This window comes from Netta rufina (assembly GCF_964035555.1).
Source record: "Netta rufina genome assembly, chromosome: Z".
In the NCBI taxonomy this organism is placed as follows: Eukaryota; Metazoa; Chordata; class Aves; order Anseriformes; family Anatidae; genus Netta; species Netta rufina.
In genome coordinates, this window is record NC_140126.1 from 55,333,861 (window position 1) to 55,361,809 (window position 27,949).

General features: G+C 37.1%; 1 protein-coding gene across 2 annotated transcripts in view; it reads right to left on the reverse strand.

Annotated features, from left to right (window-relative positions):
• Nucleotides 1-1,794: 1,794 nt before the first annotated feature.
• The window catches only part of EFNA5 (ephrin A5), a gene marked incomplete at its 5' end in the record, with an annotated part of 208,833 nt that continues 182,678 nt past the window's right edge, over nt 1,795-27,949 (reverse strand). The window contains 3 exons of one of the 2 annotated variants that reach the window (XM_084304986.1): nt 1,805-1,932; nt 6,917-6,997; nt 7,406-7,471. In XM_084304986.1, the coding sequence (XP_084161112.1) occupies nt 1,811-1,932; nt 6,917-6,997; nt 7,406-7,471 (269 nt within the window). In that variant the 3' untranslated portion in view covers nt 1,805-1,810. Of the gene's footprint in view, nt 1,933-6,916; nt 6,998-7,405; nt 7,472-27,949 lie in introns of both variants that reach the window. The other variant, XM_084304987.1, reaches the window with a different exon arrangement.

The following is a 27,949-nucleotide window of genomic DNA, read 5'->3' on the forward strand; positions in this document are numbered from 1 at the left end:
TTTAGCATGCATAAAGCCTCCCTTTATATCTTAAATTGATTTCCCCTTTTCCTCCTTTACTGAATAGTGAGCTGCTTACAACTTTAGGAAAGCTTTTCCTCTTTAAAAATAATAATAATAATAAAAAAAAAGACAACAAAGTGCTGTCTGCTGTTGGTATCACCCAATTTTGTTATGCCAGAGTTTTTCTTCAGAAGTAATATAGAAAACCATTGTTTTGTTTGAATGCGCTCCATGTTTTGTTTCGCATTTAACAATTATCACAGTTTTTGTTTAGAAAAGCTTTGTTTCATTCTTGGTTTGATATTTCCCTGATTATGCTTAGCAGTTCGAATTTCATGGCAGCCTAGACAAAAAATACCCCAAGGCTTGCACTTCCTGGCAAATGACTTTTTCAAGCTCTACCATAGCCAAGGCTCAGATTCCCTAAACAGGGTCACTCCCAATTCCATCAAACAAGACAGTCCCATTTCCTACTTGCATCAAGGCGTACCACTTTTCTCACATGTTTAAATAGGACAAGCATATATACTCACTCTCAGCATAAAGTATATCTAAATAATGTATTTTCTATTCTAGTGGATTTTTAAAAAAATATTTTGTTAAGTCTTTGGGAGCCCATCTAGTTTATCTCTGGCTGATAAACACGTTTCCTCTACTCTTCAAACTGTGCTGGAAGGGGAAAAGATAAAAAAATCAACACTTGAATTCATATTCCACACTTCTTTTCTTTCCCCCCACCAAACAATGCTACTAAACTGTTCTGGCTTCTTTTACTTGTGGTTTATTCCCATGACTGAGGAACTTGCAGGAGAGACAAATCGAGCACACTGGAGATCCTGTGTCCCAAACATGATTCCTCTGGCCACTGATGTCCTCTCATAGCATGTATTAACACCCAGAGCAGCATCCAAGGCTATCAGCTACTAAGTCAGCGCTGGGGAAGGTCACTTTATTCTGAAAGGTGCCTCTGCATTTCAAGAAAAAAATTGTAGCACCACGGTGATTTCTTTTAAAATAAAATAATCCGGTGTGCATTATCCCCTTAAAACGAAATAACAGAGGCACTCACACCCCCAGTGAAGTTTCCTAAATCTGACCTTGCCTGCTGTGTGCTAACATTTTTAAATACTAACCCCTTTCTCTCACCAAAGACAGCGTTTCTACTTGTGAGCATGAATTTTACTGTCAAAGATGTTTCAGGACAGTTTGTAAGAAACAATGTCTTCCCCTTTCAGAAGCCTGTTCATTTAGAAACTCCTGGAGGAAATGGTGTTATATCTGTTCTTAATATTTCCCCTCCAGTCCTGACATCGTGACACGATGCCTTGCATGATCATCTTACAGTGCTGAACAAGAAGGCATAAATATTGTATTGGAGAGAAAACTCTCCCAGGCTTTCACTCAGTTTCTTTATCCTTCACTGACTGCATCTGCCACTACTCTTCCTTGTCTACACACGGATGACACAGTGAACTAACAGAGGTGACTTCTTAAAGGAGAATGCAGAGGAAAATAAGAATCACTAGTGTCACTATTATAGTTTGGCATTTTCATTTGGAGTCCTTTTATTTGTATGGATGGGTTAAGAAAGTCACAGGGTAGGTAGGGACAGGTGCTGAAGCTAGTTATCCCCTTCAAATTTTTGCTGAGTTCAGGCTAAAAGGGAGAAGAACAGGGAAAAGGGAAAAATAACAATTTGACATCTGCAAAAACAATAAAGTCCCTTTCTTGGGATGAGCAGTTAGGTGGATCTTTGATGTTCCAAGACCCTGATATTTTCTGCGACAGGTTGCTGGAGCATACTGTGCTATAATATCAAAAGCATTGCCAGGAGGAACAATAGAGTTGCCAAAAGCCGGCTGGGTATCCTCGGTGTCTGTGCCGCATTCTCACCACGGGATGGCTCGGCTGACTCATGTACGGTATCATCTGTTCAAACAGAAAGCATACATTCCAATGAGATTTTGCATCCTTAATAAACTCTCACTGAGCCGACAACTGCAAGTAGATTTCACTGCCTTTATGAAATAGGGCAATGAACCTTGTGCTGTCATTGACTTTCACAACCATGTAATACCTCATTATGTAGCCAACTTGGTGCCAAGTCCTGCATTTCTTACTGGCAAAACTCCCACTGAAGACCAGAGGAGCAGAAAGTTAAGTCTGACTGCAGCAGACTAAGGAATGAAAGATTCCTACTCTAAGAAAATACTGTAGCTCCAGATTTGGATGGTTTATTAGATAGCAATGTCAATAGTGAGGCAGCTAAATAAAAACACCTGATTTTCAAAAGGGCTTGAGGAAGTTACATGTGCTTAGAATTAATTTCAAAGTTAACCCCATTCCTGAGTTACAGATTTTGGCTCCTGAATTAAAAAGAATAGCCCATAAGTGCAAGCATTTATTCCACTTCTACACATCAAATTTCCACTAAAGTACACTTCATTTTGGGATGTGCAGGGGATATGAGACGAGTCTTCCTTTCTCAAAACAGAATTTTGAGGGCTAAGACAGTCTCTGATTGTATACAATACAGGCACAATCCCAAAATCTCATAGGTAGCAGACTACTTTTTATGGTACACAAAATACAAATTTACATATGTACTGATAAAACTAATGAAAAAATAACTACCTGGTTTGTGAAAACATGCTTATGTATAGGCACCAGAGGAGAATACAGTCAAAAACACTCTGATAATTTTATTACACCAAATAAAGATCTGTTTATTTATTTATTTATTTATTTATTAAAAATCAGCCTTAGAGCTAAAACTTGTAACAAAAAAAAAATATACATATATATATATAGGTAAATTCAAATTCAACTTTAGTGTTGTTATAAGTGTGGTATTTTTCTTTGCAAAATCCCCCATATCCACAGCTATCTAGTTTAACTAATTTAAGAGCAATCTGTCTGAGGCTTGCCATAAAAAGTCAGCTCTGTGTTTGAATTTTCTTAGTATTAAATGAACAAAATGAGCTAAACCTTTTAAGGAAGTGTGAAGTGGCCTCAGAATGAATTCATAAGCTATTTTAGGATGCCTAAGTTTCCAGGAAAATTAACAGTATCTCACAACTTAGTGTAATAAACTTCCCCATTTTAAGAGAGGTGTTGAAATACCTGTGATATATTTGTTTCAGAGCTCCCATCTCAACAAATTGCGCTTCCAGGATTAGAGTGGATGAGAACTGTGTGATCCCAATTAAAGACACTATGGGAAGTGGAAGGTACAGCACCAGGATCACCAGGCAACACTGGTGTGGAGCCTTCCACGTTACTTAGCTTCAGTTAGATCAAAAGATCCCCTTCACACCCTTGACACCTAGCACAGAAGCAGGTAGAGCACTTAGCATTATTTGGGTTAACAGGCTCTTTGACTCCAGTCCAGTTTCACTGGGAGATGCACAGTAAACTGGATTAGCAACGTCACATTTTGTTCAGCACTGATGCTGCAGTTGTGTCAGGTCTATCAGCATGTCCTTGGTGCTATTCAATGCAAAAGTGTGAAAAGCAAGCACTGATCAGTTGTGAACATGTTCACATTTGCAAGAAAGGGACAATTAAAAGGCTGGAAAGGGCTATTTAAAGCTGCTAGTTCTGATGGTTGTCAGAACCAAGAGCTGTTCCGTATTTCACTTGTAAGTTACTTACACTATTGTGCTTCAGTGGCACTGCAATGAGAATACAGTACTTCACAGGAGCAACTTCCCCATTAAATCATACCCTAAGAAGGTGTGGGGAAAAGATACCCCTGTACTACCGGTCAGCTCTATCTCCTTTGATATACATAGAGTTGGCTCTGCCCACTTTGGAGACATATACTCACCACTGATGAACTAAAAGTACAGGGGAGAATGATGTGAACTATCATCATTCCCCTTGCATCATCAACAGAATTGCAAGTAAGTCTGAATTTGCAGACTGAATGTTAACATTTTTTACTAATTATATCCATGAGTCAGGACTAAAACACAATAGGGCAGTACTAGTGTGAAGCAGCAATAAATCCTAATTCTCTATGACTCTCAACTCTCACGACTGGAACACTGAGTACTGCTAACAAATCTCAACCAAAAAGGTCCTAAACTAAAAAGATTAATTCCTATATTAAAAACGTAGAAATCCTCTATGATGCCATAAAAAAAAAAAAAAAAAAAAAAAAAAAAAAAAAACTCTTCACAGGGGAATTCATTTCACAGGGGAATTCATTTAAGGGTCTCCTTACAAGAAATCATCAGAGCTTTCTGTCAATGCAGTCCCAAGGTGTCTGTGCTCATATATTACAGCACACATTTCATCTGCAGTTCTCAAAATCACTTTACAAATATGATTTTCCTTAGAGGTGCAGGGTTATAAAATCTTTAATGCTTAGGCTGAAGGTTTGAGTTTGTTTTCAACAATGAAGGCAAGTGACAAATATGACAAAATTCATTAATAAGATCTGGAAGGTCACTGCTAAGGACTGGGAATACTAGCGGTAATTAGAAAAAATTATTTTGACAACCATGAATTTTCCAGATCACATTGCTTTACATTATATGCATCAGGTGTAATTATTCCACAGCTGCAATTTTTGTTTTAGGGACAGAAGGGGTGGACAAGAATAGGGACGATTACTTCAGTAAATTCTGAAAGAAGAGTGATCTCTACAAATCAGTTTCCTGCAACTTTCTGAACTTTCTGAGCAAAACAACTGAAATCATAAGGCTTCAAAAATCACTTTTTTTTTTTTTTTTTTTTTTTTCAGAAGAGCGGTCACAGTAAGTAATCTGCTGAATGTGATCCTCCTGCCTCCTCATTCTCCTGTGTACTGCAGGAGAAGATGGTGGCAGGCATGGGAGAGCGCACAAGCAGAAGATGAGCGCAAGAGGCAGGTAGGTGAGTACATGTTACAGATTACATACAAGATCCACTGGGGCAGCAGCAAGCCTAACAACCTCATAACAGGAAAGCATGACAGCAGTTAGTAGATCTCGGAATGACTGATTATCTGATGGTGACTGGTCCAAATAATAATGCAAATAAACACTGATCTTGGGAGTGTCAACATTTTGATACCTGAAAGGTTCAGAATGAAAACCTTCTCTTTAAGGGTATTATCTCCCCCTGGTAACAAAAACAGCATTTCATCTCAGACTGCAGGATACTCTTTGAATGATTTGGGTTCTCTGTTTCACCTGCTGCTTTCTAACAATATGCTTTTGTGACGGTGCTAGCTAGGTATAGCCATTCAATGGCAAGTGAGCAGTACTGCTGAAAAGAATATACAGTGAGGTCACTACGATCAAATGCTTATTACTCACGTGATCTTTTTTGCAAACCAGTACCAGGGGGAATACACTTCAATTAGCCCATGCACCAATTCAAAAAGTGTAAAAGAGTGCACTGAGTTTCTAGATTCATAGGTTACCTAGAGATGGGAAATGATCATCCTAATGCCTCCTGTAGAAGGTGAATAATGTTAATAAAATTGCAAATGCATCTCTGCTGTAAATGCACTCATCTTGCATATATATTTGCTTAGAGAACATCCCTGATTCTCAAAAACAAAATTTTTAGGTGAGTTCTGAAAACCCTCTCAAAGAAAAATATAAAATTATACTGTGTATTTATCGGCAGATCATTCAAACTGTGGAAATCTTATTAATACTTCTGCCTAAATAATGGCTTTTAGTTAAAGAATCAGCAAATAACAAAACAATAAATAAATAAATAAATAAATAAATAAATGGCAACAATAAACAAAACCAAGCGAACAGTCTCTTTCAAATAACATAAGACAAAAGAAAAAAAAAAAAAGATCTTGGTAATCTGTTCTTCAGGGTAAATACTAAATTTTAAACACTTGTAATGTTTATGGTATCATTTGTTTATTTAACTGTGCTTTTTAATTATTGAGGTTTGAACATAGCAATGTGTGAACAGTGTGTTACAAATAAAACAAACAGATAAATACTATTGCTCATGCTTGCCCTACATACCCACCTAATTTTAATGTCATGAGACATCCCATTGAGGTGGATGGGATTACTCACACCCCTAGAGTTAAACATGCTCCTATCTGTCATAGACCTGAGTCATACAAACATACACATGCACTTCCCACACAGCTTGATGGTGGAGGATAATACAACTTTTCCCTGTGTAGATAAGGATTTCTTTCTTGTATAAAAGAAAGTATTATTCTTATTTTTAAAGGCAGCATTTTGGGGAACAAATGAAAAAATGACAAACCAAATTATTAAAATAAATTAAAAAAAAAAAAAAAAAAAAAAAAGTAAAACCAAACAAAAAAAGTCAACCACAGATTAAAAAATATATATATATCTTAAGTTTTCTGGAACAGGATAGAAATTCACATTTATCGGTGTGTGTGTGTGTTTGTTTGCACATGTAAAAACAATACTTTGTCTAACAAAATATGCACATATGTATATATATAAAGGACTAATTTCTTACTTAAACACTAACTCTATCAGCTGCATGCCTGTGTCATGCGCTAGCATTAAACAAGCAGTGGTTCTATTTCTTTCAAAGTCTTTTGACATCACAAAACACATGAAGTGTGCCCTTACTTTCTAAGACTTTGGTCCCAGTCAAAAACTAGAGTGGTCTTTAAACATGCTGAATATTTGGCTTGGATGGACCAGCAAGTTCATGACACCAATCAAATTTTATGCTGGCACACACCGTATTTTATTAAACTGCATAAATGAAAAAGCAACGTTTTTCCTCCCCTGCATTAAGTAAGGAGACAGGAAATATATCACAAGTGATATTAGCACTGCTAGAAACGAGCAAAAGCAGAGCAGTTATACCATGCAAAGCATGCAGAGAGAAGAGGAAAAAAGTACTCAAGCACCAGAGGGATACACGCATTTTTTAAAAGAGATTCTCTAAGCATACTAACCTGCTGGTTCTAATGAATTTTCTACTTTGTCGTTAACATCGAAAACACGATCATGAACACCTATAGTTTTCATACAGCTGTCTATAACAAAAATAGAGATAACAGCCAAATATGTTAGTGAGACACCCTTAAACTCCCCACTTTCTGTTTTTTTTTTTCTCTCTTTTTTTCTCTCTATTGACTGTATATAATTAAGCATATTTATATTTTAAAGTCTGTGGCACATATCCATATGCCAGTGTAGTCTTCCATTGGTACAACAGTTTAAGAAACAACAAGTTAGCAATTGCCATGTAATTAAAATAAAGCCTTATGAAAAATGATAAGAAAATATGATGAAAACCATAACACAAATGTTGCTGTACAGAACAGATACACAAGATTTAACAGTAAAAAAAATGGAAAAAAAAAATTACTGCTGTTAACTAGACCACACAGTAAAGCATGCGCTACAAAGCCACCCTCAAAAGCTTAATCTAAAGAACTTACTTGCTGGTCGCACAAAGACTTTAAGCTTTAGACAGGATCTCCTTCCATTATCTGGGATTGCAGAAGCTGTAAATGGAGAAGAATAAGAGAGAAGTGAAAGAGTAAGAGAGAGAAAATGCATATGATCCTTTGTCCTAAAATCAAACACCCTTTATCTTCCCTTCATCTGAAAGGTTGGACACATTTCAGCCTCTGCATCTAAGGACTTCAAGTGTGCAAAGTGGGTTGATAATGCAAAAGCAGGGAAGCAACTGCAGATTTTACTATAATGTCTTTTTTGATTTTTTTTTTCCATAGGAGAAGTGAAGCACATGATATTCATAATGTTTCATTATCTCCTCTCACCTTTCCACGTTTTTCTCAAGAGAGAGCTTCATAAGGTTTCTGCTGTAGTGCATGTGTCTACCTTGAAAAATTACATTTTATAATAATTAAGATTATTTATAGGAAAGCTAGTCTTGAAATGGTAGGCCATAGGCTTCAGTGACCCATAAAGGAATGAAAAAAAAAAAAAAAAAGACAAAATGACACTGAAGGTGACAATGCTAAAAATATAAATACGTACTTACCTCCATGAAACTAAAAATACACCCTGTTAAATACACGCAACTACATTCTACTGCAAAATCAGCCTCTGTATTCTCCACTTTGTTGAGAAAATTCTTATTTAGCTTTAGTCAGAATATGATTCCCTATGTTACATAACAAACAACCAGCTTATTCCTTCTTTCTGCCCTCCTCCATCATTTGCCATTCAAACTATTTCTTTGGAAAAGTATTTACAGTATGAGGAGACAAAAAAGAGGAAACGATGTCTGGCACTGTACAAAAGATCATACATATAAGTCTAGCATCATCATGTACTTATTTCTGAAAAACAACTGCTGCTCTGAAAACTTCCTTTCAGGAACTATGCTTGTCTCAAAATACACAATCACAGGCAAACATGCCAAGCTACCTGACTTGGGCATGCAAATATTCACTTGTGAAAGACCATTTGCACATACATTTTTTCGTATGTGCCCTTGTAAAAAACCTCAAATGCCTGAAATACTGCCTGAAGCACCTAAAGTCATTTTTATTTCATTGCAAAGCCTTCTCTATCATCCAAAAAGCTATGCACTAGGGCAGAACAAGTTGACTTTTGCAGAAAACTATTGAAAACTGTCTGGATTTACAAAAGATGATTGGACTGGCAATCCAAAAATTAATTTGTTCTGATTACCACAGTTTCATCCATGTTTTTCCATTATGTTCCTGTTCATGACAAATAGCTAAAAATATTTACATACATATGTATGTTACAGACGTATCAACACACACTCTGTCTATGTGCCAAGCTCACAGTTGAAGAGCTCCTCAGCTAACTTTAAATTAATTCTGGTAGCCTTTGATGATACATTTCCAAAGCAGGCATCAGCTTTTTCCTACAAGGAAGAACTAGCAGATTTAGTAGGAACACAAAAAAGAAGCAAAGTGAGAATCAAACAGAACTAAAGCTGTGGTTCTGCACCTGTTGGGAAGTGCTTGAAAAATCATTTCCCTCTTTTAATCACAAAACAAAAGTGTGCAGAAATGATGCTCCCCCCTTCACACTGACAAGCAGTTAAGAAGTGCTAACAGCTGGCTTTGCTGTAGGCTCTTACTAAATCAAAGTCAGAAAAACTCCCTCTACCGACATTTACAGTAACTGGTGTGTTATTTAGGGCACAATATTTGCACTCTGTGGTTATATTCAGGAAATTGTGTCCTTTCTGTGGCCCTCTCTGAGTATATGCAAACAGCTTTGCTCAGACTAAACAGGCAGTTGTGGATTTCTCAAAAGATAAGAATTCTATTATTACCGTATTGCTAACATAAAGGTGGAAATGGCATTTCCAATATTATCCAAACTAGAGAACATGTAGTAGTTATATCACCAACAGAGTTTTTCCTGCTCAGAAATTATTTCAGAAGTACATCATGATACACATTTATTCAAAGGCACATTTTATCTTTGACATTTTCATGCTGCTGTTTATGTCCACAAAACAAGCATGTTTGGGCTCATTGGTGTTTATTAGCACACCCTTTTAGCACTAGCACTGACTAACTACGATAGCTAGGATCAAATAATATTTCATCTGGAAAATCAGAAAATGAATGTTCTGTACATATAAAGTTTATATGTGCATATAATATTTGCACACTCTTAAGAGCAAACAACAGCTAGTGATTAGCAATGTTCTTTGGGAGAAAATTTTGAAATTTGCCCTCTGCTTAAATCTTCTTCTGTCACCATTCCTTACATAGGGTTGCATATAATGTGCTGTATCATGAGCTGCAGTCCTTTTGCAATCATAGCAGTTACATTTAATTCATCCTCCTTGAAACTAACACGGTTTTAGTGATAAGTATGAAAAAGTGCTTTTTCCTTCTCCAAGGAAATTATGTACCCTCAATGCTTGCAGTAGAACTAGGAAGACTCCTTTTTAACCACAGTGTTTTACTCCTTCAGAGGGAATAATAATAATTAAGAAAAAATAATCAAGTGACATTTTGTTCTACTCTCACATGTGTCTCAATGACTAAGAACAAGGTGACGAAGTGATACAGTGCAATCTCTTTGGCCTTCCTGAGAAATTAAGAGCTGTTTATCAATCTGGGTGGCTGCAATCTATTTTCCTCCATTCTTCTCCTTTTCATCTTAAAACAAAAACATTGACAATTTGTAGTATTTCCCGTATGTCCAGATGTATCACTCACAGGGCAGAGTCAGGTTGGCTAATGTCATCCATCCTGCTCTCTCATACATTATTGCAGTTTGTCAGTATTGTTCTGTTCCCTTCTATCCCCTGTCTTCTTTATTCTGCAATATTTTCACCACTATATTATGAAAACCCTGACTCTTGGATTATGATGCCAACAGCTAGGAATTATTTTTCCTTTTTCAGCAACAAGCTCAGGATCTTTTATCGCTAAATTTTAGGCACATCATACTTGTTGTCCACTAAAGAAAGCCAGGGGTGTTCATTAAACTTGTTTTTTTTTTTTTTTTTCTTAAGTTAATACGTTGAAGCTTTAACTCAAGTTGAAGTCTGAAGTCCTATTCTTCCACATGAAAGTAGCTTTAATGACAAACGTTTGCTAAAGAACACAAAACTCCCAACCAGGGTGACCTACCAGCCAATGTTTTGAGTAACAACTACAAAGGAACACCAAATGACCAAAACAAAACAAAGGACAGGATAAGCTGCACATATTAGCATATTACTAAGAATAGATGCTAAATACCCTAAATACTTTTTTTTTTTTTTTTTCTCTGAAGCAGAAGTAATGCTGTGGCTAGGATTTAACAAAATCTGATGCTTAAATGAAAAATTCTGGGATCAGTTCAAACTAAACATTTCCTACCAAACTGACTGCAACTAGTGTCTTGACTTCAGGACCTAAGGTTAGGAAAGGACACTGTTTTCAAGGTGTTTTACTTTCCAAGAAAGGTGGGTTTCCAATGCAGTAGAGGTCTGACAGATTCCCTGAGACTCCTGCATGCTTGCAAGAGAGCAACATTGCTGAACTCTGGAAAGGAGAAAAAGAACTGCTCTCTGCCAGCTGGGGTCTGTTAAATTTCCCTTCCCAGCTAAACTTATTGCTGCTGTTGTTATATTCTACTGGCATGAGCTATACTATAAGAAAAGACGTCCTTTCTTGGCCTGTACAAAGAGAAATTTCATTCTCCTGTCTGAACAAAACCACGTTAGCCTCTAAGGCTTTGGTATAAGGCTTTTCTATTTGCCCCCTTTAAAGGTGATATTAGCTACAAAATAGAGGCCAGTTCTGAGAGCAGGAAGACTCTGATGCTAATGGAAACTGTCCCATGCAACAGTTTCCATTTCAAATGCTGAAATTCCCAAGGAAAAAAAAAAGGCAAAAAAAAAAAAAGCAATTGAAACTTAGCTGCACAACAAAAAGAATCTTTTGAAAGAAGATTCCTTATAAGGAACAGAAGAGGTTATATCCTCTTTTTTTCCATGAATGATATTAGAATAGAAAAGGTCTGACTGGTTTAATTTGTGTCACAAAGAATGACAAAGAAACACAGAATGAGAAATCTGCAGTGTTGCTAGTTCCTATGATTTCATTATAATTCCTGTGATATTTTGTTCTACCCACTCTGCCCCTACCAGCAACTTCACAAGAATCTCCTGGGTCTGTCTTTTGAAGATCACATTTTATACTTTACAATTACTCCAAGTCTTGAGATTAGGAGTAAACATGCATTAAAATCTCTCTGAAATTACCGGATATATTAAAACACCTTAATGATCATAAAAAAATAACTGCTTCACTCTCTTTTAAAAAAAAAAAAAAAAAAAAAAAGGAAAATTTCATAATTCAAAAGAAATTTAAGTCATAATCTCTGTATTCTTCAGGTGAAAATTCTGTATCCATCAGATGAAAAAAAAACAAACACACAGTGAACTACTGCTCATAGGACTAGAGCCAAGCTGGATCCAAAAATGGCACTAAAGATAGATTAGAATAGAAAATTTCTTAACTCTGAACCACTTCTGGCTACCATTTTTATACCCTGTAAGGAAAGTGAGTGAAGAAAATGATTTTCTCCTCATCTAGAGCCAAACCATAAATATTTCAGTATTTGCTAGCTATATTTAAATATGGAAATTATATATACATATCCATCTCCCTTCAGCCTATGCCAAAGCAGTTTTCTGTTAGAAAACACATGGTATATTATTAATATATTAGATATAAATAACAGGTACATCCTTTCTCAGCCTGATAAGAATTAGCAGAGTTATTCAATAACTACTGGAGAGCCACAATCAGAGAACAAAAAGTGGCATACACAGAAAACAGTGGTGTTTTTTTCTCACAACAGATTTTCAGTCAAATTACAAATTGCAAAAATCTCCTTAAAAGAGTCATCCAGATATGGTTCAATCAAGCTAAAAAGTGGGCTAACTAAAAAGTAAATGTAAAAAAAGACAAGGTATGAAAATTTCAATAGTAATGTGGTTATCAGTACCTGCTAGTCATGTGACAAAAGCCACAAATAAGCATTTTCTTTCCTGAGACAGGCAGTAGTTTGGCTGGCACCTATTTGAGCCTCAGTTTCTAACTGAAGAGAAAATTATTTGGATGTTGCATATAAAGAGTGTCTCAACCATCCATCCTATTTACTGATACTCACATGTAATCAACGCTTTTCTCTGCTTGTCTCCTCATTCATTCTTAGCTTTCTAATTATAACATTGCACTTTTTACTGAAATGTAAGTCCTGATATAAAAAATTAATTCATGAATGCAATTCAAATCCTCATTTAGCATTACAAATATACTTAATATTCAAGCCACAATCCGCTATGGGCCCTATTAGACAGCAAAACTGGAACCATTCAGAGTACAAATAATGCTTCATTTATCTAAGTCACTCAGATGGCACCTTCATTTTAGAACTGGGGGTACACTGGCAAAGGAATATAATTTCTCTTATTATTTTGTTTTTCACATTTCAATTACCAGTTCACTTGTAATATTATTTGAAGGATTATAAACCACTGTGTGAAAAAAATGTGGAGATAAACCTGTTCATTTCTCTCTGTATTTTTGAGAGCTGTGATTTCTCTCAGTTGCCCTTTAAGTGAATGTTTTCTTCTGCTCTCTCTTCAGATGGCTAATAAACAGGGTTTCCTTGTAGAGAAGATCCAAGAGATCTCACCAAGATCTCTCCAGTTCCTTGCAGATGGACTACTACCCACATCCTCTGTGTGCTATTCACATTCCTGGCACTGATAAGTGCTTCCAAACCACAAGCACTGAACAGGCGTATTGGTCTAAGCTGGGAAGCCAACAGAGTATTAATTTGAATTTCTCCCCAGCACACCAAATTGAGGTTGCCTGCAACTGGACCGAACACTCAACACTGAGAGCCCTGTCAGAAGGACTGCTCTTGGAACTTTTGTAATCACCTGGGGAAACACCACAAAGAAAACCCACAGAGCAACCCCATACACAGGACACTGTCTTTGTCAAGCAGGTACTCATGTTTACTCAGGCCTTCCACATGTTTTGTGCTGTAGGCTACAGACAGTCTCCTCAGGAGAAAACATTTACAGCTGTGACTTGCCTCCAGCCCCTTTCAGGCACAATACCACTCCCATTAGTCAAATCCAATATCCAGGTAACCTTGTATAACCTGCAAATCATAATTCCACCAACTAGAAGTGTTTTAGCATTCAATATCCTGTGTCAGCTATGGAGCTTTAGAAAGTTTTATTTTTAAGAACAGTCATCTGCTGTTTTTTGTAAGGAACTGAGTATGTGTGAGCGCATTAAAAATGCAGTTTTCCATTATGTTTGCCACAGGCAATATTTCTCAATTTGTGCAAGTGAAAAGAAAAAGTAGCCTATTAGTTGTTAGAAGAGCTGAGCCTTTCCCCTGTAGGTTTTCATGTGATTTACCATACAACACAAATGTATGCAAATTAGCCAGGTAAATGCAGAATTAGTTATTAATATTCTTCTCACAGTGTAGATTGAAAAAAAAAAGTTACAAATTTGCATAAACGGTACAACTGAAAAAGTCAGCTAGAATTTAATGAATCAATAAAAATCTCCTTTGTGTGCATATATAAAGTAAGACCCATACCTAAGGACAGTGAAGGGGTCTTTAAACTTATTAATTAAAAGAGAGGCTACCTGAAAGGATTTACAGATGACTTTCTCCATGTGAGTGTTAAAATCTAAAATTAAAAACAGATAAATAGTGGTCCCAAGGAAATCCCTGCCTTCACCAACCCTTGAGTTTGACTTAAGAAAAGGGTCTTTGCCTGTCTGTTCTTTCATTCCCAATACTAACAAGAGTTTTGTTCTGACTGTATAAACACGACTTCAGCCTGGGCAAATTTAAATATTGAACATCCATGACTTACTCATTTTTCAGATCTAGTGATCAGACACATATCCTGAGTAAATTGTGACTAAATTTGTTTGTGCCTTTACTATTGCCAACGATCTTGTCTACCACTAATACTTTGTCTATATTTAGTCATCTCTAGGATGAGGTTGCAAACAAAAATTACAGAGCATGTTAAATATTCAGAAATCTCAAGCTACCAGACAGAGAGAGAATCTCACCTGGAAATAAACCTCATCTAGTATTGCCAACAACCCTTGAAAACTAAGAAAAATCACCTACTGAGGAAAATAAATAAGTAAATAAATACATAAACAGATACAAGGTCACAGCTAATACTGCCTATGGCTTAATATATGCAAAAGTACTATGGATATTAGTCTTTACAAATTAAGTTTTGAAATATTACAAGTTTCAAAGTATTACAAGGGTACATAATACAAATGCACATTTTGCTTTATTCCTGCATGCTCAAGTACATCTGTACGAAGTAAAGCTAAAAGCAATCATGTAATGTTTCTGTGTATCCATGTATGCATACACAGAGGGATATATTTATAAATCACAGAGTACACAGCAATGGAGAAAAAGACCTGTTGAAAGCTGTGTGCACAACAAACATCATGAAATATTACCTTTATTTTCTCATGTAGTATAATTAATTTGTCCTATCTTTGCACTAGTGCAAAAATGGTGGATTACTATGAATTATGTCATAAGCGACCATATCTTTCAGGTGCCCTGAAAATAACCAGATAAATGACTTGTCATACCAATGCTATTTTAGTGAGTTGTTGGAAGAAAGTAATACGTAGTCAGTGTTTCTGCATTAGCACTTAATGCTGAATCAACCGTCCCACTGCAGCTGGCTGGCCAAGAAGAATATATAAGCTTTTCTTGAAGTTCATAATCCACTTCAGTTTATATATCTTGTTGTAGGCTACACAGAATGAAAGTAGATTTCATATCAAAGACATAGAAAAGAAACCTATTCCAGCATTAAGAGAGGTATAAACCATGGATTTCCAGTTTAACTAAGCCAGTATTAACATTCTAGTATAAATTGGCCCATTTGACCGGTATTTCCTCTTTTAGTGGACATAACTTGTTTAGCCCTTTATGTGCCTCAAGAAGGACCCTAGATGTAACGACAAGACATCCCTGTCACTGGCCTGGCTGGTGCCACATATTTTTAGTGCAAAACTTCAAAACACCCCAAAGCTCAGCCCTTCATGGAACTGGGCACCTGCAGAGGTGAGCAGAAGCTCAGATGAGGCAGAGAAAACCACTTTGGATTCAGTCCAAACTCATGATATATTATCTGTCTTCCCAGGTTGCCAAGTCCTGGAAAATGCAAAATCACCTCAATGCCTGTATCCTTTAAACCCTCAGAAGAAAAACAGACATTTCAGCTGGAAAAAAAAACAACAAACAAACAAAAAAACACCTATCTGAGCTGTTCCTCTGAACCAAACCCTGAAAAAACACAAGACCCTAGCTCAGTTGTGCTTTGCAAAGACTTTTATTTATTTATTTATTTATTTATTCATGAAAGTAAAAGCAGTTACATTTGTTTATGAAGTGGGGCAAAGCTGTCATCTAACTGCAGCCTGAGCTTCCCAGAGAACCTGTCTCGCCACTGTGGTGTTTCTTCTCAAAAAACAAAGCTCAGCTGGAGATAAATGAAAGGCATATCCTATTTTGAATGGACTTTAGTTGCACATAGCTTCTGTGAAATATAAGGAGCTATAGATGAAGAATAGATCATATGGTTACTCCCACATTAAATATTTTCAGGTCTTTCTCTCATATAAGAAAGTTTCTCTTTTATAAATGCAAACTTATATATGCAAACTTATCAATGCAAACTTATAAATGCAAAAATACATACCATAAAATAAGGGCTAAAATTTCCACACTAGCACAATATAAATGACTGATGTCATACATTTCTATTGCAACAAACCAACACTATTATTAACTAGAATGAAATAAAAACTTAAGATCTCATTACCGTTTTCAATGGCATTAACAAAAACAAATACAGTTATTGTACAACATTAAGACTATATTAGAGTAAATTGCTAATAAAACAAGTTAATACTATCAAATAGAGCACTTAGAGAAAAGTATATCCTCCTCATACTTTTCATAAGCACTTTTGCACTTTGATTTTCCCTTGGTATCACTAGAAATAAAATGTTTTTCTTCAAGCAGGCTATCCATTTTGCTAATTTCCATCTCTAAGAACTAGACATGAGTAAATCCTTTGAAGAGACATTATAGTCTTGTTAGTAATGACCTTCTCTTTTTGATCTTTAAAGCAACATGTTCACTCACATGGAATTTGTGGGTAGTGTATCATGTTTCTAAACCTCATATACTTTAATGGTCTTCATATTACCCCTGTCTAGCTTTACCACTGCTGACACTGTAATTAAAGCTGAGAGGAGCATTCCATTCTACTCCATTTTCATGGGCTTCCCACTATCTTAAAAAAAATAGAAACCTTCTAGCTTCCCATGCTGTGCTTGTAAATTCTGTCAGTTCATAAAAATAAAGAAATAATTATGGATGTTGTATTGCACTAGGAGTATGACAAGTACACAGACATGAGAAGTTACTTCTGCTGACTCACCTAACCAAAGCAACAAAATTCTATGTTTATGTCCTTTTTGTGGAGGGAGAGGCAAAGGGAGATGTAAAGGCAGGAAGACATCTGCAACAAGCTGCTTTAGGCCCAAGAGAAATATGGAAAAAAACATAGACTGTGGGCCGTATTTTATTGTTATTTAAAATGAAGGCAAACAGTGAGAATAATGCAGGTTTGAACATGTTTGAACGTACATGCATGTCCGAAAGTATGCAAATACACTGCTTAGTGAGAATACCATTGTTCAACATATTTCTGAAGGCCCTTTCCCACTGGTAAAAGTTTAACATCAGCTTAGCATAGCTTTTACAAAAAAATGTCTTTATGCACACAGTTAGGTTTTACACAGACAAATCCAAATTTGAGCTGGATGAAAAACAGGCATGAAGCAGAAAAGGTGAAATTTGTAAAATACATAATAATCCACTGCAACTCAAGCCTGTTTCTGGCAAATTCTTTGGGCAGAGATCTTCTGATTCATTACACCTACTGTGACAGGGTCCCAGGTTTTGACTTAGTAGAGTACATATAAAATAACAGAAGCCAGCAGTATATTAATAACAGTATATCTTTATCAGGTGAATTCCCAGTTTGCTCAAGTCCTGCAGAGGGACTATTGGACCTTCAATCACTCTGCCATATGTGCCAGAAATTTTTCTCCCAGTCTTTAGAAAGATTTCTTTAGCCCTTTAACTCGTCACCTTTACCATGAAAGATTTTGGAACACATTAAACTGAAGTTTTATCATTAACTGAAATTTGGCCAGTGTGTCAGGCTATGGCAGTTATATTTGAGCTTCTAGCTTTCTGCTTGTTTCTTTCACCTGCCCAGTTTGTGTTCATTGCCACAGGTCACACTCATACTTTTAAATCCATATTTGAAAAAGGCCAACCTACATAAGCATTGCTGCAGCCTCACCAGGGAGAGCTGCTACCTCATCAGGAAGTTGACATGTCTCACCTATGCCAGAAAAGGACTGTAGACTGTCATAACTATGACTGTGGGAAAGTTTGAAACACCCATGGGACAGCTAACCTTTCATTTCTCTGCCACAAATTATTTCCTTCTGTGCTTTTTTTTTTTTTAATTAATGTATACCACAGGATGTTTAGCCCTATTCCCAGTGATCATTCCCAGCTGAACTCAAAATTAGATATATATGTGTACATTCTTTCATAACTGGGACTCAAAAGCCCAGATGGTTTGGAAACCAGTTTCTGAATGCAGTGAGTACTTCATCAGACTGTTGAGCCATACAGGTACTTCCTTGAGATTTTACTTTCCCAAATGCTCTAACAAGTGCTCTCTCAGAACAGTAGTGTTTCTCTGTCGCTCTTCTGGAAAAGTCCCCATTTGACACCAATAATTTTCCCAGGAATGCTTTCATCTCTATTTTTCACCCAGTACTTTCTGATCACAGCAAGCATCTCCTCACCGCAAGCTTGTTCCTATGTTCTGTGCCTGTTAACCAGCCATGAACTTGCATATCAAGTTGTGAGCCACACTAATTGTGCCTCCCATGTGTATCTAAGATCATGCATACAGAAAAGTATGGGATAACACAAGACCACTTACTTTACACCTCCTTGCTGACACAGATTTCACTTCAAAAGATGGACAAAACCTCCACCTAATTAACTTCTTTCAGCCACACAGTATCCATCACTGCTCCATTTCAATGTCTCTAACCTAATGTTGTGTTTCCACATCTCTGCTGGGAAATACCTCAAACCTGGTCACACCAGAGCAATCCTGTCAGTGAAGTACACATCCTCCGTCCTGCTTTCGGTAACCAGGAGGATCTGCTTACATTTGTATCCCAGCCCATGGCTAATCCATACCAGAAACATAGGCACTGGATCTAGTTCTGGTACCTGTGCAGAGCTGCATGCCACTGTGCATCAGATGCATCCTTTCCTCATGTTCAAAAGCGTACTGAGTTTCTCTGCAGAAGCCTGCGTACAGTCCCATTTACCTTAGGAAAAGAGCCACTGAAAATGCATGTATTTTCTCCTTGAGTTAGTGTAGCAAAACATGCAGAGTTCAGACAAACTCCCAGCCAAACTTAGGAAAAGGACAACAAACAAAGTCTGAGACCAAACACCTCACTCAGGGGTGTGGGGAACCACCAAATCTGCAGTGTGTGTCTATCCATCTGTCCCCAGTCTCTGAGCTGCCTCAGGCACCATCCTCCCAGAGCAGGGGACACATCACCGGGTCCTGCACACCCCTGCAGGATTTCCAGCCAGGACAACACAAAACCTGCATCCGTTCCATGCTCTCTGGCTGAGGCTGTGCAGCCAGAGCCAGTGACACAGAAGGATCCTTCCTGTTCCATGTTCCTAGTTAATTTTTAAGATCACCATACAACTTCCTGTTCACCTTCTAGGGGTCACTGGTTAATCTGTTCTTCAGCCAAGTAAGAGTGTTAGTGGTACACATCTGCATTTTTCTGTTCTCCCTGTATGAAATATCCTGCAGAGACAAGATTTTTTTTTTGTGGGCTTCAGGTTTCCCGTTCACAGACCTGTCTTGCTAGGAAAGATGGGATCACAAAAAAAAAAAAAAAAAAAAAAAAAAAAAAAAAAAAAAAAACAGGAAACAGAACTCAGAATGGCTTTAAATAATTTTTCACTTCGGCCTTTTAATAACAAGATAAAAATAAATAAATAAATAAATAAAGATAAATTGACCCTCTATTTGTAACACGTCACTCCATTATTGTTTGAGACAACATCCCCAACTTCTCAGGAGGACGACAAACACAGGGAGCAGGGGAGGGAGATCAAGGTTTACATTTTTGTTTCGCTTTATTCAGAAAAACATGCATCTTGAAACAGAGCTGCAGACAAATAGCAGGTCTGAAGCACTATCGGTGCTGGCTGCTTTCTGCTGAGCTGAAGTGACCATTTTCAGATCCTTTCAATCTGTGGTGAAAAGATCATTACCATGCTACTCCCGGGAAGTCAGTCCTCCTGCAAGTGAGCTCCTTTGTTATGAATATGGAACAGATGGAACCAAATCTATCTGCTCTGTAGGAACAAAAACACTTACAACCTAGCTCTCTCTATTAAAGACTCTACTTAGCTCCTTTATACCACTGGCTTTCTGTGCACTGCTGTGAGGTTTTGACTTTATAGAAAAAGGCACTTCATAAAAGCAATAGTTCTTAGTCTTAAACAAAAAGAGGCCTAAGAACTACAGAAGATGAATGCAGAGTTTAACCCACATGGCTCCTTGGAGATATGCAAATATTCAATTACTTTTTTTTTTTTTTTTTTTTTTTTAAGCTGGAGAAAGGATTTTTTCGGAGGAGGAGGAGGAAAAATAGCCATATGTTGCAAAGACTGTGCATCAATGGCAGTGAAGCACATAGATGATAATATGCTGCTCACTCTAATGAAGGTTGAAGCTGACTATGTTATTGCAAGAAGGAACAAAGATTTGTTTTCAAATTATGGCTGCATGGATCAAGATGACACTTCTGTAAAACGTCTGTATCAGTCTTTCAAAAATTGACTTTTGGCAGGAGACAAAAAAAAAAAAAAGAAATTAGGTCCTCCCCAGGAATACAAAGAAGATGTAATGCATTAATTTATTCACAAATATTTCATCTTGCAGGGCCTATTTCCTAGGACTTTAACACAAGCTGCATCAATATTACACCAATTAACTTTGCAAATTAAAAATATGCATAAACTGTAGTTGAAACCAATAGATGTACTTATTGACTCTGCTCATTTGCAGCAGAGAGAAGCAGGAACATGTAGAGTATCCGTCACATCTCTTACTATCAGAATAATAGTGAATGTTTATTCCTAGCCACGCGTGCACACATATACACAGACATTGTTTATATCAACTTCTCACAAAAACCCATACAGCAGAAGTCATCAGACTCCTTTACTTACTATTTAATATGTTAATACATTTACCGTCTGGCTGCCTTTTCAGAAGTAATTGAAAAAAGGATTTCTGTGGCAGGATGCTTTGATTCTGACTAAATCAAGTCTTCAGGCAAATCTCCCCCTGCCAGCGAAGGCACAGCTTGCCTGAAGTCGTAACCTTTGTTGGCGGAAGGGAACTGGCCTTGAAACAGATCATGAAGCAGATGTTTTATGCCAAATCAGAGTCTAGGGATACACAGGCTACTGCAAATAAAACTCTTCTCCTGTCTGTTCAATCATTTCAATTCCCTGCAGCGTGAAATATGAACTTCGCAACAAATGGCTGGTGCGCTGTGCAGCACAGCAGGGAGAACAAGTGCCACAGCTGCACCAAGGGCTGGAAAGCTCCTTCATTAGGTCTGCCTTTCAGCCCAAGACTGAACAGTGACATGTGGGAGCCACTGTCAATGAAAGGTGATGGTGTTTGTAAAGACAAGTCTCCACCAGCTCAAATTACAGGAATTCTGTGCATTCGCCTGGGAGAAAAGGAGGTTCATAGGGCTGTACCCACAGGTCACATTCATTAGCAGTTCATAATGAAGATGTTTTTAAAATGATTTTTCTTTAAAATTTTCACACCTTGAACATGACTGCTGATAAAGTACCAAACCATGAGTTCACAAAAAATGTGAAATAAAACAAAACAAAACCCCGTAGGTTAGCTTAATGTGAGGGGTCTGCTGCACAACATATGACAAAAGCCTGACAGGAAAGCCCACCGTTGAGCACCTTGGTACCAAGGGAGGGCAGCCCACAGGCCCTGCTCCCACCACCTCTGAGGGCATGGCATGACTGATGGCACCTGACCAGAGGGTAAGCCAACCCAGTGCTCCAGTTGTCCCTGTTATTCGTCTCCCCATCTAGGCTGCTTCCATACGATTAAAGCATTACATGTCTATAGAGACACACTCTTGCTCTTGAGACATAGCTGTTTAAAACACCAGTTAAATGTAAAAGAAACCTGGTACTTTCAAGTCAGTTTCCATCGACATCAACACTACAATCACTCTTTTATGTGTTTCTAAGCTAACAGTTGCACTTTGTGTTAAAAGGAAGGAACAGCTAACAATACCAGACAATCTTTGCTTGTGATTATGGGTGAGCAGAAAGTTCCTGAGTTCATGAGAATTGTGTATTTGCATTTTTTTTTTTAAAAAAAGGTAAAACACAAACATTACATGCAGAAGAACTTACTGACAGTATTTCAAGATGTTTACAATGCGCAACAGAGATCACATATTCAGAAGAACTCAGTGCTTCGTGTGCAAAGCATTTTAGAAATCTGTCCAACTATTTGGATACCTAAGTGACAGCTAAGTACTTCTAAAATTATGACTCTAATTGGGAATGCTAAGCACTTCTGACATATGGCCTGTAACACTCAACCTGTTTATTTTACCTCCTTTTGGACTGGGATCAAGCCAGAACAGGACTGAAGAAGCATATGTGCAATTTTCATACAGTAACTTGTGCATGTTGTATTTATCCTGTTTTTAGGTGTTTCATTTTTCATTTTTGAAAATGTGTATGGTCAGGTATATTTCAGGTCAGTCCCGTAAAGCATAAATAATGACTCCATTCAAATGCAGATGCACTGGAAACAGGATTTTTGTTTTGTTTTGTTTTTCAGAAGTCCAGTTAAAGTGACTCAGATAAATCATTTTTAGCATTCAATGTACATAGTCTCAATTTACATTTCAAATCTGAAACAAAACTATCAGTGGGTTATTTATGCCTGTAAATTAAAAACAAAACCATTTTGGTATGAAATGGCGCAGGAAAAGAAGTTACTTTTACAATCTTTTTTAATTCCTCACAGAAAGCTACCATTTCAGGGTCTTCCTTCTTCAGCCTGATGTACAGTTACTGAAGAGCTAGGGCAATTTCATGGGACTTTCTGTTAGCTGTTTTATTTATGCATGGTTTTCAATGATGACTTCATTGAATGCACGTGTTTGTAATTTCAACTCGTGTTTATAAGGGTGTAGTATAGATTAGCACATAGATTTTGCACTTGGAATACCATATGCTGTTCAAAAGCACTTCATAGAATGGCGTGCCTCCTTGTGAAAATTCAGCCATACTCACACAGGTACCAAAAACATAATTTTAATTCACATTTCTAAAGCACATTGGTCCTCATCTTCAGAGTTGATACAATTTCCAAAGTTTTCTCTTCCTTTTCTGCCTGCCATGTAAGTCTGAGATCAAATTCCCCAGAACCTTCTTTTTATTTTTCACTCAAGATATTCTCTACCTTACTAAAATACGAAAGGTCTGGGCAGAAATATCCCTTCTCAGATAGACTATGATATTAAAAATATTATCCCCAGATAGCCATTTATAAGGCCTTTTCCCAAACTAACTCTTGATGTACATCCATTAGACCAGTGCAAAACACAGAAGACATTCAGTAATTTGGATTATAAGTATTGAGCATTGAGTAATTATGAGTATTGAGTAATGAGTATTTTTTTCTGATGAAATGCAGCAGCTGATGTGGCTGGGCAGAGAGCAGTTCAAGGGTCTGTGAGTGCACAGGACCCTCAGATCACCCCTTACCACAAATGTCATCCATTCCACAGAATTAGGTGCCAGATAACTGCAAGGCTACTGGAAAGGGAACTACCCTCCCTCTGTTAAGGAGGCAGCAATAATATGGAATATTATATAATTTGGGAAAGTCCAGTAAAAATGAATAAATTATATTTTGCATTCAGAGAATTTGGGTTGCAAACCAAAATGTTTCTTTTCTAAAAAGCTCACATATTTCCTTATGGAAATGTGTTGGAGCACATTTGTAGAGAATGGCTCCTTCTGCCATTTTCTTCAATAGCAAAGATTTCAGTGGGAATGTGTCTCCTCTAATGCACATCCATTTACCAGGAAGAAGAGGAAGGGAACTATGCACAGCAGGGAAGGAAAGCTAAAGGGACAATAGTTGCATGTCTATCCTGAGCAGCATGGCAAGCAGTCCCATCTCTCAGCTAAGACTGAATTTATCTTCATCATTCTCATTTAGTAAAGAGTCAGCGACATGTAGTGTTAGTACTGTGGTTACGCTGTACTGAGGACAAGAAAAAACAATTGGGCAGTTCAGCTCAGGGAGGAGAGTGATAATCTACTGAGAGAACAATTAAATTCTCAGGAGGTACTTATACTACAAACATTTGATTTTTTCAATGGACTCAAAATTATTCATGTTTTTAATTTGACAAAATTAGCTTTTTATATATATATATATATATATATATATATATATATATATAACCACAATAGCTAAAGCCTTTAATGCAAAGAGATTATTTTTAATCAAAAGTTTAAACAGTATGTGACTTTTTCACATTACTGTTATATATATAATCTATATACATATGCATATATAAGACCATACAATCTGTATACACATAGTTGCTTAAAAAATATATGAAAAATACAAGAAGAGAGGTCAGTAAGTGGAGAATTAAGCACTGCTGCAAACATTTTGTTTTTCTTGAAAGAACAGTACTTCTGAACAAACATGTGCCCTTAGGAAAAGAAAATTAGCAATAGATCCTTCACTGAATAGATTCACTGCAAGTTTCACAAATGCTTATAGCAAGCCATGGATCCAATCAAGTCTTCAGACCCTGCTGAATACATCAGTTGCCCCATACTAATTTTTGGGGAAGGAGGGAACAAATTAAGCACTGTGTCACAGGAGTTCCAAAACTTCAGTGAGACAGAATCACCCCTGCTGAAATCAGTTTAAGTCTGATGCTCAACAGAGTATTCTTAGTTCTTTAGTTCTTTATTACTGTTTGAATATTAGACATAGTAAGTTTCTCAGGGGAATAAAACTACCTCTACTGATTTTATCATGCCCTTTTCTTGTGAAATATTTCACTGAAAATAATTGGAACCTAATGATGCTTCAGAGGACTCTCTATGCAAGTGAAAAAATAATAGGAAGAAATGTTATGTTTGAGACTATACTTTTTTTTTTTTTTTCCACAGGATCCTTAGACATCCAATGGGAGCTGTCAGAGCCACCAATCAATTAATTTTCTAATCTCTCTGTAATGAGCTTTTTTCTCCTTCAACCCTTGTTTGTCTCCTTTGTAGCAAACTTGTGTTTTGATTTGCTTCATTTTCTAACATCTTAAAATGCAAAAATGGAAGAAAAAAAGGAACTAGCTATAACAGAATAAAATATAGCATGTCTGTTCTTTAATTTGTTGGAACATGATAAGCTCAAAAGGTAGTATGCTAGGAAATGGATTTTGTCTGTACAAAACACGTGAAAGTGTGAAGGTCATACTGGCAGTTTGCTCTGCATTTCTTTTAAAACCTCCAATATTCATTTTGACCTCTTTCTTATCATTCTAGTCATTTCTTCACACCCTGCACTGAGTTCATGGACAGCTCCCACAGTATTCCAGAGGACTACTTGCAGATGCACAGAATATTAAATGGTCACTTAGACTGTTTTTTCCAGGAGAAGTAAACAGGGCACATTAAACCATCTTGAGGAAATTAAAGGCATGGTGGTGTGGGGAAGAAAAGAAGGAAAAACAGATTCAAAATTAAATAAAAAGTACTAGAATGGTTGTATTCTTAATTATCTTATTGGATATTTGGACTTGCCCAAAAATTATGAAACGTGGATCTGGTTAGGATTTTAATCTCATTCAGCTTTGTTGATTAACCTGTTTCTATTCTTAAAATGAATTACACCATCTTGTGTCTCCACTGTATAATTTTATCAAGTAGGTGACAAATCACGCTGGCAGTGACAGTCTGCGCTGAAGTGGAATGTATAGTAAAATACGTTTTTCCTCAAATGAATTGTTGAAACTGTTAATCTTTATCTAAATGCCCATAATAACTGTTTTGTTCTGCATGGCAGTTGGGAGAAAAAAATGTCTTCCAGAGAGCACTTTGGCAGCCAATCTGCTTGTTAATAAAACCTGGAGAAACATTTGTGATTAATATAAATTACTAATTCCACTTTTAATGCCTAAACGTGACAGTGACTAATTTACACAGTTTCGCTTGAGCTGCCACTGAGTATTTCAAGTGGGACTGTGAACAGAATGCTGTTGGATTGGTGTATGTTTCTCAGCACAGCTACCACAGGTGCAGCACTGCAGATGAGGAACCTTATTTCTGGCAACTATTTCTAACCATGCTGGCTGATAGCTCTGCTTGGGCTGGGGAAAAGGGTCACGAGTGAAACACCTTCTCATTATAAGTTGGAAGTGGCACGATTTGTACAGATACGGGAGCTGGCTACAGTAAACTTCATGGCTACTAGGCAGCTGTTGCTTCTGCTACCTAGTTGTCAGCTATTTTTTAATGGTGCAACAGGAAGTATCTAAAATGCTTCCAATTTAAGTTTGAAAACTCAGTACTGTGGCAGAGTGCAGGTTGGAAGGTGGGCACTTATGTGACTGTCACACAGATGCTGGTTCCTAAAAGGAAATCTTGTGATTGCATGGATTTCTCCAGTGAGACCCTGACATGACTACAGCACCAGCAATGGCGCTGCATATCCATATCAAATAATATCCATATTTAGAGGCTTCAGACAACTAGTCTTAATATCTTTTTCTTGTAAATGTATTTTATACGTGTTCTTACATGATTGTTCATTTGAAACTCCAGTAACACTATAATTTGCCCACTTATATTCAAATGCTAACATAACAATTTAAGAGGTCTTGCAAAATACAAGAAAATATAAGAAAAGATATTGTTAAACAATAACCTACTCAGCTCACGTTTGAACTAAATAACATTGTCATGACCCTCACTGGAACATATATTTACTCCTGAATAAGCATATGCTTTGCTTCTGCATTTCTCTCTGAGAAACAAATGTATTTTCTACCCTGCTGAGGCAACGATGGAGCTTGTACTGTGTTACTGCCCCCTTCACCCTCTTGATGATGCTGCTTGCAGAAAGGACCTAATCAGATCCCACCTCCATGAAGCACCAATAAGAACTGTATACATAACTCCATGAACCTTATATCTCTGAGACATCTGAGGAAAAACGAGTTCATGACTTCTCTGCGCATCACCAGCCAGAAGCTGAGAGATGTTAATTCTAAGCCCTCTTCAACAGAAGAGGCTGCATTCTTTTACAGTCCCCAGGATGCCAGAGAAAGACACAATGTCTTTTTCAGCCTGAGGCTACTGTATTTCTGCTCAAGTTTTCTCCAGCTGAAATACATGCACATTTGTACAGACAAGCCCTGCTGCAGCTCCTGCTAGGGATCCTGACTTTAGTCCCTGTTCAGGGCTGTATGTTATAGAATACCATAGCTGCATAGCTCATAGTTGAACATCTTCTGTATAATGCTAAAATATTTGAGAGGAGTAGTCCACATGCAGTTTTAAATGCTACAGACATCACAATACAGGAAGTATTACTGAAGACAGATATGTCAAAAAACAGGTAAGAAGAAATCCAAGCTTGTATCTTCACAGTATTTCCACCTACAACTTTTAAAACGTAGTAAGTTAAGCCATTCTGGTGTATTTTTCCCTGAACACGGTTTGAATACCACTAGGACTGAATTGTCAGGGCTCTTTAAATTGATTAATATACTGCCATTCTGATTACCCTTCAAATAATTAAGATCATTTCACCCCCAGAAGATCAGCGACAGTAATGCTATTCCACATACCCATTATCAGGAGCCTGGTTACTTTTGTGCACAGAGGCATGGCACAAGTGAGATTCTGATACACCTTCAAGCCATTCTTAATTCCCCAAAGCAGTGCTGTATCTAGCTGGCTATACCACTTGATTCTTTAAATATTAAATATCCATGATGTAAAGAGGAAGCCAGGGAGATTTCAGAGGCAGTAAAAAATCTCATTTGGCCAATTATGTAGATCTCAGGATGACCTACTATTGTCCTGAGGAAAGTGAAAACATTTGGAAGTCTGAAAAGATTTTTCTGATTTATTTTTTTTTTTCTCTAGAATAAAGCAATTCTATGCATTTCAGAACACTCTGTAAAAAACAAAACAAA